The sequence below is a fragment of the Toxorhynchites rutilus genome, chromosome 2 (genome assembly GCF_029784135.1).
Source record: "Toxorhynchites rutilus septentrionalis strain SRP chromosome 2, ASM2978413v1, whole genome shotgun sequence".
Lineage (NCBI taxonomy): Eukaryota > Metazoa > Arthropoda > Insecta > Diptera > Culicidae > Toxorhynchites > Toxorhynchites rutilus.
The window spans coordinates 339,761,649-339,778,717 of NC_073745.1; the positions used below are offsets into that span (position 1 = coordinate 339,761,649).

At 38.4% G+C, this 17,069-nt stretch overlaps 1 protein-coding gene across 1 annotated transcript in view; it reads right to left on the bottom strand.

Moving 5' to 3' along the window:
* Window positions 1-17,069, bottom strand: part of LOC129771726 (division abnormally delayed protein) — a 324,766-nt gene that overhangs the window by 43,916 nt on the left and 263,781 nt on the right. Inside the window, exon 2 of the mRNA XM_055775704.1 lies at window positions 12,561-12,704. Coding sequence (XP_055631679.1) covers window positions 12,561-12,704 — 144 coding nt within the window. The remainder of the gene's footprint in view (window positions 1-12,560; window positions 12,705-17,069) is intronic.

Sequence of the window (17,069 nt, forward strand, 5' to 3'; positions counted from 1 at the left end):
TGTTCGTCCATGATCCTCCATAGCTGTCGTCGGTCGATTGTATCATATGCGGCCTTGAAGTCGACGAAGATGTGGTGTGTAGGGACCTGATACTCGCGGCACTTTTGGAGGATCTGCCGCAGTGTAAAAATCTGGTCCGTCGTCGAGCAACCGGGCATGAATCCGGCCTGATAACTTCCCACAAATCTACTTACTATTGGCGATAGGTGGCGGAAGAGGATCTGAGACAAAATTTTGTAGGCACCATTCAGGATTGTGATGGCCCGGTAGTTCCCACAATCCAACTTGTCGCCTTTTTTATAGATGGGGCAGATTACCCCGTCCTTCCACTCCTCCGGTAGCTCTTCTGTGTCCCAGATCCTGACTATCAACCGGTGCATACACTCTACAAGTTTTCTCGGCCCTCCCTTGAAGAGCTCCGCTACGAGGCCATCCTTACCAGCTGCTTTGTGGCTCTTGAGCTGATTAATGGCCTCCTTAACTTCACCCATCGTCGGGGGTGGTACGTCGTCGTTGTTCATTGCACCGGTGTAGTCCTCCTCAACGCCGTCTAGGTCTCCTGTCTGCGCGCTGTTCAGGTGTTCATCGTAGTGCTGCTACACTTACCTCAAACAAATTTAGCCACATGTATCAAATGACCGAATTTCGTTCACCCGAATGTAACATTGACCAGAATGTACCATTTAACCGAATCAAGAAGGATAATCCCAAAAGTAAAACAGATTATCTTTGTGAAATCTTCAGTTAACAAATAAGGGTCTTAGAAGGAAAGGGGTGATCGATTTCTCTTCATCAGCTTGTTCTTTAGTTGATAACTCAACTGCAAGAACGTTCAAATTCTAGCTTACTATAGAATCCGATATATGAGGTTCTGACCAATCTTCCACAATGTCAAATGCAGCTAGGAATGTGTTTGGAGCTAAGTTATGACTAGAAGAGAGAGTCGATATAGATAAATCGATGATATCACTTACACTCCTTTCAATTTTGAGCCCTTCAAATAATATTAATTCTATACAACGTAAAAGAACAACAAACGTCCGAGCCACTCTCCAAAAAATGGACGCCAATTATACATTAGCATAATCCTTGATACATTTGTATTTGATGTGATTTTGACGTAGGACTACGTCTTTAATTTCTGTACAGGGGTGTAAGTTCAAAGTAACTCTTCTCCGGCTGAAGGAAGCAGTATGATAATCCCTTCATTCGAAGGATTGAATGTTCAATATATGCTTGTTACTTAATGATCGAAAAATTTGTACCAATAGCTCGAAAAGAGCCTTAAAATCTGAAAAATCACAAAGTTGTGTATACCGGAATGTGTTTCTCCAATCAATACAAACAAATGATTACAAAGCCAACAGTAATACTACGTCAACCTTGCGGTCATGTCATAGATATAACCCAATTTTAAATAAAAAATTAGAAGCATATTTGGCTTGAAAATTTCGAAACAAAATGTAATGTTTATAAATAAATTTGTAAATGTATATTTTGTTTACCTGTTACAATCGAGATTCGAGATCAATTTAATTATTTGAGGAAATAATCTCCTTCGATAATCGAGCTGTTTCGTACGCCTTCTTTCACTCGGATAAATACTAAATAAGGGTTGAAATGACATTTGGGTAGGTGGTTGAAATTGATTGAATGTGGTTCTCGTAAATTCTCTAAAATATCGCAAAGCTGTGCTGTTCTGAGTGAGGATGAGAGAGAGAGTGAGAGTGAGAGTGAGAGTGAGAGTGAGAGTGAGAGTGAGAGTGAGAGTGAGCGTGAGAGTGAGAGTGAGCGTGAGAGTGAGAGTGAGAATGAGACAAATCCTGCGAGGGTGACTGTGACGGGGCGCGCGTTACGTTGGAGGGCGCTTCATAATCGGTTCACGTCTCGACAGGTGAGAAATCCCGCGAGGGTGGCTGTGACGGGTTTCACGTCAAGTTGGAGGGCAATTCCTAATCGGTACACGTCTCGACGGGTAAGCGGAAGCTGGCGAGAAGGATTGACAAATTGCTGGCATTGCCTCATGGAGGATTGGAAAGAAGAATACTGCGAGGACTTCGACGAAGCGAGCGCCTAGGCAGGCGTCACCATACCGGTGTGTACCTCACGAGAGCTGCTGTGATGGAGTGCGCGTTATGTTGGAGGGTACTACCTAATCGGCGCTCCGTTGGGAAGCGAAATCCTGCGAGGGTGGCTGAGACGGGGCGCGCGTCAAGTTGGAGGGCGCTTCCTAATCGGTGCACGTCTCGACAGGTAAACGGATACTATCGCGAAGAACAGAAAAATGCCTGCCTGGCAACGCCTTATCGTGGCCTGGATGGAGGAACACTGCGAACATTTCGAAGGAGCGAGCATCATGGAGGAAGCCATCGACAAACTGGTGCATACCCCACGAGAGTAGCTGTGACGGAGTGCGCGTCATGTTGGAGGGCACTACCTAATCGACGCTCCGTTGTGAAGAGAAATCCTGCGAGGGTGACTGTGACGGGGGACGCGTCAAGTTGGAGGGCGCTTCCTAATCGGTGCACGTCTCGACGGGTAAATGGATGCCAGCAAAATGTTCATAAGCGCAGTGGAGAGCAACGAATGGTGAATAAGAATATAGAGAAAAAGGGAAGGATGAACGCTAGTTAGCGTTGAAAACTCGTGAAGTACATGAGCACAGCCGCCCCCTGAAGTAGTCGCCTAGATGTGGTCCCGGGGGGAATGAGGCTACGAGTAGAGGGCTTGGTTTTTGTGGGTGCGATCCCTACTCGACGTCTGGGTTATCCCTTCCCAGATAAGGCTGGAAGAGCGTTCCTCACCTCTATAAAAAAAAGAGTGAGAGTGCTCAGTTTGATCAGATCCCAGATTCAGATTCGGATTCCAGATTCAGATTCCAGATTCAGATTCCAGATTCAGATTCCAGATTCAGATTCCAGATTCAGATTCCAGATTCAGATTCCAGATTCAGATTCCAGATTCAGATTCCAGATTCAGATTCCAGATTCAGATTCCAGATTCAGATTCCAGATTCAGATTCCAGATTCAGATTCCAGATTCAGATTCCAGATTCAGATTCCAGATTCAGATTCCAGATTCAGATTCCAGATTCAGATTCCAGATTCAGATTCCAGATTCAGATTCCAGATTCAGATTCCAGATTCAGATTCCAGATTCAGATTCCAGATTCAGATTCCAGATTCAGATTCCAGATTCAGATTTCAGATTCAGATTCCAGAATCAGATTCCAGATTCAAATTCCAGATTCAGATTCCAGATTCCAGATTCAGATTCCAGATTCTGATTCCAGATTCAGATTCCAGATTCAGATTCCAGATTCAGATTCCAGATTCAGATTCCAGATTCAGATTCCAGATTCAGATTCCAGATTCAGATTCCAGATTCAGATTCCAGATTCAGATTCCAGATTCAGATTCCAGATTCAGATTCCAGATTCAGATTCCAGATTCAGATTCCAGATTCAGATTCCAGATTCAGATTCCAGATTCAGATTCCAGATTCAGATTCCAGATTCAGATTCCAGATTCAGATTCCAGATTCAGATTCCAGATTCAGATTCCAGATTCAGATTCCAGATTCAGATTCCAGATTCAGATTCCAGATTCAGATTCCAGATTCAGATTCCAGATTCAGATTCCAGATTCAGATTCCAGATTCAGATTCCAGATTCAGATTCCAGATTCAGATTCCAGATTCAGATTCCAGATTCAGATTCCAGATTCAGATTCCAGATTCAGATTCCAGATTCAGATTCCAGATTCAGATTCCAGATTCAGATTCCAGATTCCAGATTCCAGATTCAGATTCCAGATTCAGATTCCAGATTCAGATTCCAGATCCAGATTCCGGATTTGGAACCCACATTCAGATTTCAGGATTTGGAACCCACATTCAGATTTCAGGATATAAATTTAGATCCCGGATTCAGAATTGAGATTTAGATTCTAGATTCAGATCGCGGTTTTCCAGACATGGATTCCGAATTTAGAATGCATATGCAGATTCGCGGATTCAGAATCCACATTCAAATTCAAGACTCAAATGCAAGTTTTTAAATAACAAATAACAGATTCCTGTTCCAGATTTAAGGTTCAGGTTACGTGATTGACACTCAGAAGCAAATCATAATCCTTGAATTTATTAATGGAATATAGCTTTTACCGCATTTTGTCACTCAATAACAGAGCAAACCCACGCAGAATAGTTCATCAGCTGTATTGATTGTCTTCGACTTTTGGATTTCTGGATACTTGAAACGTTGTTTCATTTTCATTTTCGTATGACTGGTTTTAATTGAAATTTATATCATAACGACATAAACGGATTTTTCAGACGATTACATGCGTTACATGGGTTACATGCGAAAGCTTAAATCTAAAATATTAGAAAACATATCTTACTCATGTTTTCTAATATTTTAGATTTAACATATTAAGAAGATTGTATTTTTGGAAACTTATGTTTTCCAGAACATGAATGCAGTTCTTTGTTGCTCAATACTGTGTTGATTGAATGAAATGTTCAAATGTTTTCAATACTTTTTACTACAAAAAGTAGACCAATTGGATATTTTTTGTGTTGTGATTGAAACGTTGGGGTAAGATAGACAGGTAACGAAATACATGAAGTGTAAAATTATATCGCTTGTGAGGGCAAAAATTTTATTATCTGTCATCATCTGTCCAGCAACTGAAAAAATTAATAGAGACAGATAGATATAGAGAAAAAGTGAAAAAAAGAGAGAGAGAGAGAGAGAGAGACAGACAGTGAAAGAGGAAGAGATAGCGAGTTGAATGCTATTCATATCACTAGCTTTACACTCTTCGCCAAACTCCTCGGCCGATTTTACGAATTTACCTATCTAGTACAACCTTCATACCGCTAATTTTTTTTTTTACTTTCCACTTTTGAAAAGGCTTCAATTTGGACCGGATATCATAAAAAACATGTATGAAAAGTATGAAACACATCAACTATTCGAATAAATCGCCTATCAATTTTACCCTCACGGTCTGTCTTACCCACAGTTTCCATATTGGTAAAATTAATTTTCTTCAACATCTTCACCGTTAATGATAACTAGAAAGCGAAAGTTTTCCTGGAAAATTCTGTAGAAGAGAAGTATCGAACCGCTGTTTTGTTTCGATATACCAATATACCACAAAGTAACAATTTGAGATAGTATGATTGACTGAACGGCATTGCTGATTTGAACTGAAAGCTCAATTCCCTCGAGTTTCAAGTATCTCAGTAGAAGTTTAGAAATCGTACACTCGAACCATAATCCTGAAGCGCTTAAAGCGCTCAATTCGTACATACTAATTCAGATTCAAATTATCATAATCACAATTCTATGGAATTGAACTTCTCCAGAAATAATTAACATTTGGGTAATAATCGGAGCGAACACAATTCGAAGCTTCCAATCATTGCCCCCGAATTCGCCACAAAAACCGCCGGATTCGAAAAATAATCTTCACAACCAACCTAAAAAAAAATAGCATCCCATTAAAATTTCACAGCCCAGCTCTAATCGCATACTAATTTCCGCGGGTCACACGACCCTCATCCTCATTACGCGCGGGATTATGCGCACATACAGTCCCGCAGCGCATCTCATCGCATCAGCGAATCTAAATCACGGGCATCGAAACGGTAAGTTCAACCGGAAAACGCGCGCTCCCCAACCGCAATGTCATTAGCAATGCGGAGCCTAATGTTATCATTGACGCTGTGTAACACATGCTGAGTTTGCGCTACCGCTGCTGCTGCTGCTGCTGCTGAAGAGGTTCACTTAGGTGCCGATTCATAAAAAAATGGGCCTCATATCTAGCCTGCGGTCCAGCCCCAGTCCAGGTGGGCTGAGATGATCACGGAAGAGCTAAGGATGGGGATGCTGAGAGAGGGGCAGCCCCGTTCAAACAAACACAGGTATCACTGATTAATGTGATTAATTATTTGGTTGCGGCCAACACTGTTGGTATTAGCGTTAATTCGTTTCCAGTTTGGGTTCGGCGCGGTCAGTGGGATGCAGTGGTAATGAGTATCGGGGCTCATGAGGGTACATGTGTACCGTTATTTAAGACAATGATTAGTTGGAGGGGACAAAGGTACGGGTGTCTCCTAATATCCGAGTGGTCGGTCGACATGCATCGGATGCTGGCTAGCGTCCGGCCATGCGTGCGGGATCAAGTGCTGAGCGCATGATGATTAATGTTTTGCAATTATAGTTCAATTAATGTGATAATTATGCATGACATTTATACGGTACTCGGGGCGACTCGGGGATCGACGTGGAAAACCGTATCCAGCAGTGCTTTGATTGCTGCTGGACGATTGTAATGATAGGGATGCAGATAAAAGAAAATCCGAGCCATGAGGTGGACTGAAACTGAGTCGGGCAGACGGCGGCGGTGACGGCGCATTGTAATTATGAATTAACTCGTTAATATTATTTGTATTCATGCAGGACGCATAATTACGAACAATTGCGTGTCCTCATTTACATTGGCGGGGAGACAGCCAGCTGTCAAACGGGTTTGTTGACAAATCCGTCGTTGCATCTCGCGAGTGTCCTCGATTGGGTTCGATTAAGTCATTTAGTGAACGTGTTTGTTTCATCATTATTTCGCCGGAAGCGAATGCGGTTTTTGATAAGCTAATAATCCACTTCAATTAAGACCCGCGCTCTTCTCATAAATTTTACTTTGCGTACATTAAAAAGCTTAATCCTGTTTTGCTCAATCGTTGCGATGTTTACCGGGAGATACGACGGCATAAATTCTCGCGAAAGCGCCTCGCCATCTAAATCCTCGGTTCACGTTTTACAGTTTTTATTGCCTTTCGGTCCTCTCGTTTCCAATTGGCGCCTCAATATATACCTCTACAGTATGCCAAAAATTGCAGCCTTCGAATCCGCGAGTCGATACTTTCCCCGGATACTTGCAACAATTAGGCTACCAGGAAATGACTCTGACACTGTTTGGCTAGTTACTCTGGTTTCAATTGTCAACAGGAAACCCTGGATATTACGCTGTATGAATAATTTAATTGTAAACTGCTTTTGCTGTCAAAAAAAAAAACACGGGACAGGAAATTGGTTGCATTTCAATGCGTCGGAAATACATCAATTTAGAAACCGTTTCTATGGTTATCATTAATGGGGGTGGCATCAGAACAAACATTTTTTTGAAATACCTTGAGGAAATTTAAACCAGATTCCACAGCGAATTCAGGGTTCAGGGTTCAGAAATAGTGATATGCAAAAGGAATTTCGCTCGTGAATTACCTTTAAACTGTTCAAACCATTATCTCAAAGTATTATTGCGCCTTTTGAATCAGGTCGATATCAAACCTGGTTTAGAGCAGGAAAATAAACCTTTCTCAACACAAGGCAACACGATCTCTCACGCAACTTAAAAAAACTATCGCAAAAATCGGAATCCATCCGATTCTCAGGTCGATATCATTTCGGGAAGAAACGTAAATAAAATATTATCAATTTAGCGTGGTTTATGCGTGGTTTTGTTGTAACTCTCAAAGCCTCTTTGGAGCCTATTTGAAAACTTTAAGATTAACTCTCAGCCACGCAAACTTTTCACTGCTCGCTGACTAGAGCCAGACTGGAATAGAAATGTGATGCTACTGGATTACGAAGGCTATAAATTCAGTTCAATCGTTTTCATAAAATTGTAATCGCAAATGACATCTTTTATACTCTCGCACGGTGTAATGTGCTTTGTGCGCGTTCGATTCAAACTCCAACAGAAAAACAACCAGTAAGCATTTTTATTGCTTTTTATTCTTACTTCTACAGAGTACAAGTGCGCTGAATACTTGCACTGATCGGCCTGAAGGATTGGTACACCGGCAAAATGATAAAAAGCCAATTTGAAAATTTTCAGATTAACCATATAACCATATAACATTCTGTTGTTTGCTCGCTGTCTACAACGACATCAGAATAGAAATCGCAAATGACATCCTTTTCACTCTCGCCTGGTGAATTGTGTCTCGTCATTGCGTTACTTGCTCATTTTTAAGAGCACAGGTTGTGTATGTCAATGCACAATGGTCCAGGAGATGCATTTAAGTGGAAATTAGCATTTAGAGCTCGACAGTTATTCTCTAGACAAAAACTGTCTTCGACAAAGTTGTTACATATAATAGAGCGCTCATTTTCATGTTGCCAAAAATAGGGTGACCGACATTTTCGATGAAATAAAAAATATAACTCTATAGTTAGAGGTAAACATAGTTCGACAATGTTGTAGTTCCAGTTATTTAAACATCTTTGTAGAACAAAGTTTTTTTCTATCTCTTGAAATAACCGCGCCTTTTTCCTAATTTGCTTTGGGGTCACCATTAAAAAAAACTGTTTATTTGCTCTAACTTTTATATTGTAAATTCTACATACAAACTGTCTTCGAAAGACTTGTAGAACATACTGATATAAACATTTTGCGATGCATAACTTGTCAATATTTCAACTTCAATCAAAGTTATTGATATTTCTTCCCAAAAAATACGCTCTCTTCAATTGCTTGCCATTCTTTCTGGGGAAAACATAAAAAATGTTTGTTGACAGAATTTGAAAGAACAAATTTCACTCTATATAATATGTGATTTTCAAAGATATGTAATTTTTTTGTATTTGAGTAAATTAAAATTGAAATCATGAGTTTTTGGGTGAAACCCCATTAATAACATTGAGCAGGATTAAGATACTGACAAATTCTGCATCGAAAAATGTTGGTATTGATAAGCTCTAAAAGTCGTATGAAGACAATTTTGATGTAGAATTTTGAATATAAACGTTAGAGTAAAATAACTTGTTTTTTCATGGTTACCCTAATGCTACTTAGTTAAAAAACAACTTTGTGGGAGATCTTTATTCTTTAGACAAAAACTGTCAAAGTTGTTAAATATGATAGAGCGCTCATTTTTATGTTATCAAAAATAGGGTGACCAAAACTTTCGATGAAATAAAAAATCTAACTTTCTTATCTTTACAGAGAGAGATAAATATAGTTCGGCAATATTGTAGCCCCAATTATTTTGATTAACTTTGTAGAACAAATCTTTTTTCTATCTTTTAATATAAATGATTCAGCGCATTTTTCCTAAGTTGGATTAGGTTGACCATGAAAAAGCGTTTTTTTGCTCTAGCTTTTATATTTCAAATTCTACATGAAAGCTGTCTAAGAAAGTTATTTCAGGTATTTTCCGTTTTTTGAGTGCACGAATAATGATTATTACACTGTTGACAGCTGGATGCGTAGATGCTGTCTAAAAATCGATACCTTGTTGGTGGTATCGGTTCTCAAGGAACGGGATGTCGCAGAATGAATACCAATGAATATTTTGAAACTTCAGAAATGAGTTATTTATCATGAAAAATCGCTGTTTAGAAGCTCATAAGAGTCTAAAAAATGTGGTATCAAAAAACGGCTATGTAACGCTTCAGCCGAATTGGTCGAATAGATCCTGAGATATCGATACCACCAACTGAAAAAACATAGTTTCGAGAAAAACGCGTTTAAAAATACGTACAGCGATACTATATCCCTTGAGGTGACCTCATACTTTTGGCTGAAGCTTCTAACGAAATCAAATATCAAAAAATCCTTTTAGGACACAAACTTTCCAAAAATTGAAAAAAAAATCAATTTTTTCGATCTCCCAGATCGCGGTCACTCCTTGATATTTGACGAAGAAAGTTCTTGCTTCACTGTGTGCATATGAATCTATGACTAACAGTTGCTGCAGCGTCTGTGCATACAGTCAGAATCCACAAAAAAGGTTTTTCAACGTTTTGGCTGAACTCGAATATTTTATGCAGTGTGGGTGACACGGACAGTTAGTGATAGTAAGATGGATAGGAAATGTTCCACTTGAGGCGCAGATGTTTATCATTCGCGAGAGGAATAATGTCACTTTTCCTTTCCCAATGTAAACAAAAAGAGAGAAAAAAAGTGCTAGCTAAATGCTCTTACCATCACTAAACTTTCACTTTCTTTCTTACCCCTGCAACTATTGCGAACCAGAACAGACGGTCCGAAGCTTAATATGGTTGTAATAGTTGTTATCCATGGTTATTATGCAAAGAAAGAAATGGATAAACTCCTTATCACATCACTTACCACAGTGAATTATGATTCTTACCTCTCCCCTATTAACAACTAGTTTTCGCTTGATAATCGTTAGGGAACTACGCTATAGAGGGTACCCTTCTGGCCTTCGGACGGGGATTATCATACTAACATTCCTTTCCTTCCCCTGATGACTGTAAGGACGTGATCGGCGTCGTTATTGACTATTTAAAGCTCGAATCACCAAAACTTGTACAATGACAATGATTTGCTATTCCCAAGCGTCATTCGGAGTGTTCTTTGTTTTTCAGGTCAATCACGGAGAGCTACTACGAAGTGTTAGGGTGGGTTTAGACTAGTGATATATTCATGTGAAGAAATATGATGAGATTCATAGAAATCGCATCAACCGTTTACACTAGCGTGAACTTCTATAATGAATATATTCATATTTTCGGTGAATTTATTCACCTAAAGTAGAACTGCATCCAACATTAGTGATTTCTCACCAGTGAGAAATTCACAAGCGTTTACATATGCTGAATTTATTCAAGTTATATATACCTCGAATAAGTGTATCATATTTATTCTCACCCGTTTACACCTATTTTCACGTGAATAAATCCATCTATAGCTATAGATCTCCCTAATGTAAACCCGCCATTAGTCTACCCAAGCACAGGATAAAGCTCAATGTTAACTTTTCTACCGTCCACCAAAAATAAAAATTCGACAGTTGACTATTGAAATCAATCGGGTATCCATCTTACATATACTGTCCATTTTCACTGCAGCCTAACTAGCTAGTTTCAATGTGTGATTTTTTAGTATTGGAAAATAAATTTTTTAAGACAAACTTCTATCTGATTTTATGTAACCTGTTCATATAAAAAGAAGGGGTTCAAAATTGGTGCAATGTTTTTTAAAATGATATACATGTTTTTCAAAATGAGTCCATCCTAATTAAGAATTATGCATGGATGAAATAAAGAAACGGGAATCAATACAAACATTTTGAGCAAAAACAGATCGAATTTTTGTTTCGATATATACTTTTTTCAAGAAATTTCTGAATGAATCAATAAATTTGCTTCGCGATGTGCAGGTTTAGTATCACTTTCACTCTCATTCTCTTTCGAGAATTTTGGCCCAAAGTGCTGTTGTCCGGTAGAAATAGTTGAATTTCTCTGGTGTTTTGGATTTTATTGATAGAATATAAATGCTTGATTTGCAGTTTCTCGTCCGGATTTTTCAGAAAATGTCAAATTTCTACTTCTTGATTTCAAAATTCTGGTTTTCGCTGATACTCTATTTGTACATTTCGATCGTAGAATTAGCGTTCCGGAGTATAGATACAGTGTTTATACTGATTGCAACTCAAAAAGAAGAATGGTGGTGTCCAATAAACGATTGCATTATTAACGTAGGATTAAGAAACTATTACCGGTGAGAATAACAAATGCAACGAGGCTTTCTAAATGAATTTTTCAAGGGCCAATGTTTAGTTACCAAAAAATCTAAATATCAAAATATCAAAATATCAAAATATCAAAATATCAAAATATCAAAATATCAAAATATCAAAATATCAAAATATCAAAATATCAAAATATCAAAATATCAAAATATCAAAATATCAAAATATCAAAATATCAAAATATCAAAATATCAAAATATCAAAATATCAAAATATCAAAATATCAAAATATCAAAATATCAAAATATCAAAATATCAAAATATCAAAATATCAAAATATCAAAATATCAAAATATCAAAATATCAAAATATCAAAATATCAAAATATCAAAATATCAAAATATCAAAATATCAAAATATCAAAATATCAAAATATCAAAATATCAAAATATCAAAATATCAAAATATCAAAATATCAAAATATCAAAATATCAAAATATCAAAATATCAAAATATCAAAATATCAAAATATCAAAATATCAAAATATCAAAATATCAAAATATCAAAATATCAAAATATCAAAATATCAAAATATCAAAATATCAAAATATCAAAATATCAAAATATTAAAATACTACAAGGCCCTGAAAATGGATTGGATTTGCTTGGTCTCACAGAAAGACCTGGAGAGCGATTCATTTTTGTTCTCACGAAAAAAACACGCGAGAATTGTGTCCTTTTTGCTTATTCACTATTATATTCAATGTTTCTTATCTGCTTTGTTTCTGTGAGTCAGTGCTAGCTCTGCACTATACTTACTTCGTGCATATTCTGGAAATGCATTCTGAGACGAAAAATTTTGCACGTCGTTCAACATGGTTGCAAAATAGAATCTGAGGTTGGCTCAGGCGTGTACAATATTTTAGAAGCTCTTTAATACATTGAGAGGTTTACTCCAACAATTAGAGACACAACTTTTCATTCCCATCATATTGATCACTCTCGTCGTTTCAAGCAACGTTAGAATATACACTTCAATCCTACTCACCTCGATAGAGATTCGCTATCTGCTCCCAGTGGCCCTTCTGACTGCGGGTGTGGTGCTTGACCAGCCGCTCGAAGTTTTTCGTCGCTTTCACCTCCAGCTGGCTCTCCACTTGATTATCACAGCATGGCCCGCCACAAACATTGCCTAGAAAATAAATAGATCAGGACAGAGAGAAAGAATGAGAAAATTAATCGAATTGCAGATTTCATTTATTACTAAATCCCCACCGGGAGGAAGAGGAAGATCCTTTTGTGTTTGCCCAGCCACAAGGAGGGAAAAACCGCGGCGCGGCTCCATTAGCTGTGTGTGTGTGTGTGGAATCGGGACGAGAGATAATTGCGACAAAAGTGGAACTAAGGAAGCATGAAAGCTCATTAGTGCTGGGAATCTTGCACTGTTTGCTGTAATTTCAGCGTGAAGTATTCATAATCCGGCTGATGGGGACGGATAATTGGAGGACGCGACGTTCTTTTCTTCAAATAAAATATTTTCCTGCCGATTTGAATATGCTCGAGAAATTCGTTATTAACACAAGTGTTTTCATAGACCCGTGAGAAAGTATAATATTCGCCATTTCCAGACTGTTAATTCCCGGATTATTTCCATCCTTGCCAGATGAGGTGATAATCCTGGGCGAGCTACTTTTGACGGATTTTGCCTTTTTCCTCGTTCATTTTTTCTTTCTCTTCAAATAAAGAATACTGCTTGGGAAAACTTATTCTTGGCCGTCGAAGTTTACTCAAGATTCATTTCAGAGGCTTAACGCAGCACCGAGCAAGAGTAAATCATCAGCTGGGTTAGATGGGAAGCTTGCTATACGCTCCATTTCGCTCCACTAGTGTGGGGGTTGTCGATAACAGTCGCACTCCATAGAAGCGTGGGATCAAGGAAATGATGATAAATGGCCTACAGGGATCAGTTCAAAAACTGTGAACTAAAGATGTCCTAAAGCCATTGCTGCCCTTTCCACTCCGGAAAATATGACGGTTCAACCGATGACCCCATGCAATCAATCTTGCTTCAGCTTTATATATTGAAGCTTACGTCCTCAGTTTATTGCTGAGTAGTATATTAAAGAGACTACATAAGCCAAATTCTTAAATAGCAAGAAGTGAAAAGAATTTGTTGCCACTGACGTAGCACTTACTCTTTTAAATTGAAGCACCCTCAAAATAGGACTGAAAGAACTTTCCCAATTCAGTTCGTTTTATTTGTCCTTTTGGATGATGCAAACCGAGCGCGCTGTCATACCTTTCCAGGTTCCTCTCGTGTTTGTTTCGTGATAGCGTAAGAATGTAGGAATAGTCCTCCTCTTATATAAAAAAGGGAAAATTCATTCCCGCTCATCCTCGATGGAGGAAAAAATCTGGGAGGCATGAATGGAAAATAATTTAAGTGGTCGGGAGCTTTGCAACGCCCAGATTGTCTATGCCACATAGCGCAGGGGGTTGAAAGGGGTTGGAAAACGAACGCAATAGGCCACTTTTTTCCCCAAGCCAACCAAGGTGTGGTGGAATTAATGGAGCCACTTAGCACATAGACTGCTCCCCACACAAACACGGACTGGAACAGGGAAGGGCTACGGCCAAGGTTAAATGCCGCGAGAGACTGCTATTCATCATCACCCTATGATGGGTGGGTGGTTTTAATGTTTGCTGTGACTGGGATGACGCCGGTTTACACTGCTGATAATGTCAATCGGCAGTGGGGAAGGCAGGGATCAAGCATGATGAGGCTTCATTCAGGATTCGTTCACCATTGGCAGGATGAAATAATTTTTCCCGATGAAATTTACTGAATAAGGCAATCTGGATGCAACATAATTACATTTGGGAATCAAAATATGAGTAAATGTGTATGCGCAACGACACCGGAAAAAAAGGAATTTACATATAAATCAGTCTGTGAATAATTTATTGAAATGTGAAACAAAAGCAACGAATTATACATGATGTATTGATATATGAACTGATTGAGTATCGAATTGCACATGAAATCCTCAGCGATGCGAGGATTATCGCAAATAAAATCAATCAATCCGGATTCTGTATTCAGAATCTGAATCTGAATTCTGGCGATTGAAAAAAATACGACGAAGATTACTCAATCCATTTGGATTCTGAGTTGATCAGAATTTTTAATCAATATGGATTCAGGATCAGTCTGGATTCTGAATTTGAATTCTAGATTCTGAATTTGAATTGGTCGGCGTTAAGTCAGACCGGACCATGCGACATTTTTATGATTTCGAGAAAAACGAGTTTAAAGTTTGGTGCTATAAGGGGTTTTTATTGAGCGTTATTGATTTCGATAAGTTATTCCTGCTGTACGCGTGATTTTCCAAATCTGATAAATGTGTAATATAGCTTACGAAATGTTTAACCTAATGTGATCAATAACTCGATATTTCTAATTTTGCGACTAGGTCCGCTCTGACTTAACACCGACCAATTCTGGATTCTAAATATGAATCTAAATTTGAATCTGGATTCCTAACTTGAGTTTTGAACATGGATTTTGAACTTGTATGTTTAATCTGGATTCGAAAACTGTATCCGAAATCCGGATTCGAAAACTGTATCCGAAATCCGGATTCTGAATTCTGATCATAGATCGGTCTATGAACCTGTATATGGGATTCAAAATCTAGATTATGAATTCGAAAACTGTATTCGAAATACGGATTTTAGATCTGGATTCGAAATTTTGATTTTGAACTAGCTGACCCGACAAACTTCGTTCCGCTCAGAATGGATTTTTTTTGTTATCAATACCTTCAAACATTCACGTTTCCTTGTTGAGCGAATGGCCTTTCCTTGAACGAATAGCTTTTCATCTCCGCCGAAGATTGGTTTGGAAGTGACATATTTTACAATTAAAGTGAACATCCCCCCACCGATAACGATCCGCTCCGATAACGGGGTGATATATAATGCTCCTATTTCACTTAATGTTTCGCGGTAGGAAACAACAAAACCGAGCTGTCATCGGATGCGCAAATAATGATTGAAGTGAAAACAATTGACGCCTGTTTCAGATAATGTATTTGTTTTCGGTTAGCGAAATCGACAGCGGGTCCACACAGGAGGATGGGCCGGCCACAGATGACTAACTGATCGATGAAAGTAAAGTGAGTTCGTCTTCTGATTGAGGAATGCACTTCCGAAGCATTCAAAATCGATTTGAAATATTATTCTTATAAATTGATTTTTTGACGTAGGATTACGTCTTTCAGGAACATATTGGGGTACAAATTGATAATCGAAAATCGAACACAAAAATTGTCCAATTTCAAACATAACAATTTTTTATATTGATGAAAATAATATATGTCATGAAACTAACTAAATTTCCATCACCATTAGGTCGAACTCTTCCGAATCTATAAACATGGCATATGACCTCACAAGACACATTGACTGGAAAAAATATGCGGACGCGATTGCTCTAGCCATCAATTCCAGAGATGGTTTACCTCTATTGGAGGAGTATAACTTCCTCTCTCGTTTGATCTATGACAGCGCAGTTCGCGCTCAAACGAAACCCATCCCAGGTTCCACCATTCGCCGAAGGCCTCCCAATCTATGGTGGGATAGCCAGTGTTTCAAGCTTTGTCAGGATAAATCGAACGCATTTAAAGCTTTTCGGAAACGTGGAACCATTGAGAATTTTCAAACGTATTTGGACCTTGAAAATCAATTTAAAAACTTGATCAAAGGGAAAAAACGTGCTTATTGGCGAAATTTCGTGGGAGGTTTGTCACGAGAAACGTCAATGAAAAAATTATGGAAAGTGGCTCGAAACATGAGAAATCGCTCTTCAACGAATGAAAGCGAAGAATATTCACATCGATGGATTTTTAATTTTGCACGAATGGTTTGTCCCGATTTCGCTCCAGTGCAAAGAATTATTCGAGATATACCACAAGATAGGTGCCATCTTGATTTCGAATTTTCGATGGTAGAATTCTCTCTTGCTCTTCTTTCATGTAACAATTCTACTCCAGGATCTGATAAAATAAAATTCAACTTGCTAAAAAACCTCCCTGATGTAGCGAAACATCGCTTGTTGAATTTATTTAATCAGTTTCTGGAGCATAATGTTGTTCGGGATGATTGGAGACAAGTGCGAGTTATAGCAACACATGGGTACAATCGCAGAACTGTTCAATGATTGATCTTCTAATTGCCTCTCTACAATTTCCTTTCACTATAAATTTCCTAGTACAGGTCGGACCCGATTATCCGGAGTATTGAATTTTTTTCACTCCGGATAATCGAATCCTCCGGATAATCGAATCATAAAAAAAGAATTTTCTCTCGGTATACGTAATATAATTATGATTTGCACTTATTTATTATACGGTTTCATCTAGCTTGACACCTTTTTTATGTTTGAGACTTTGTAGCTTTGTAACTTTGTCTTTAGTGCTGTACCACATTAACAGAAATTTAATCCCCTTCCTGTTCCTGGAACAAGAGACGAGAACTTTCATTTGATACCCATATT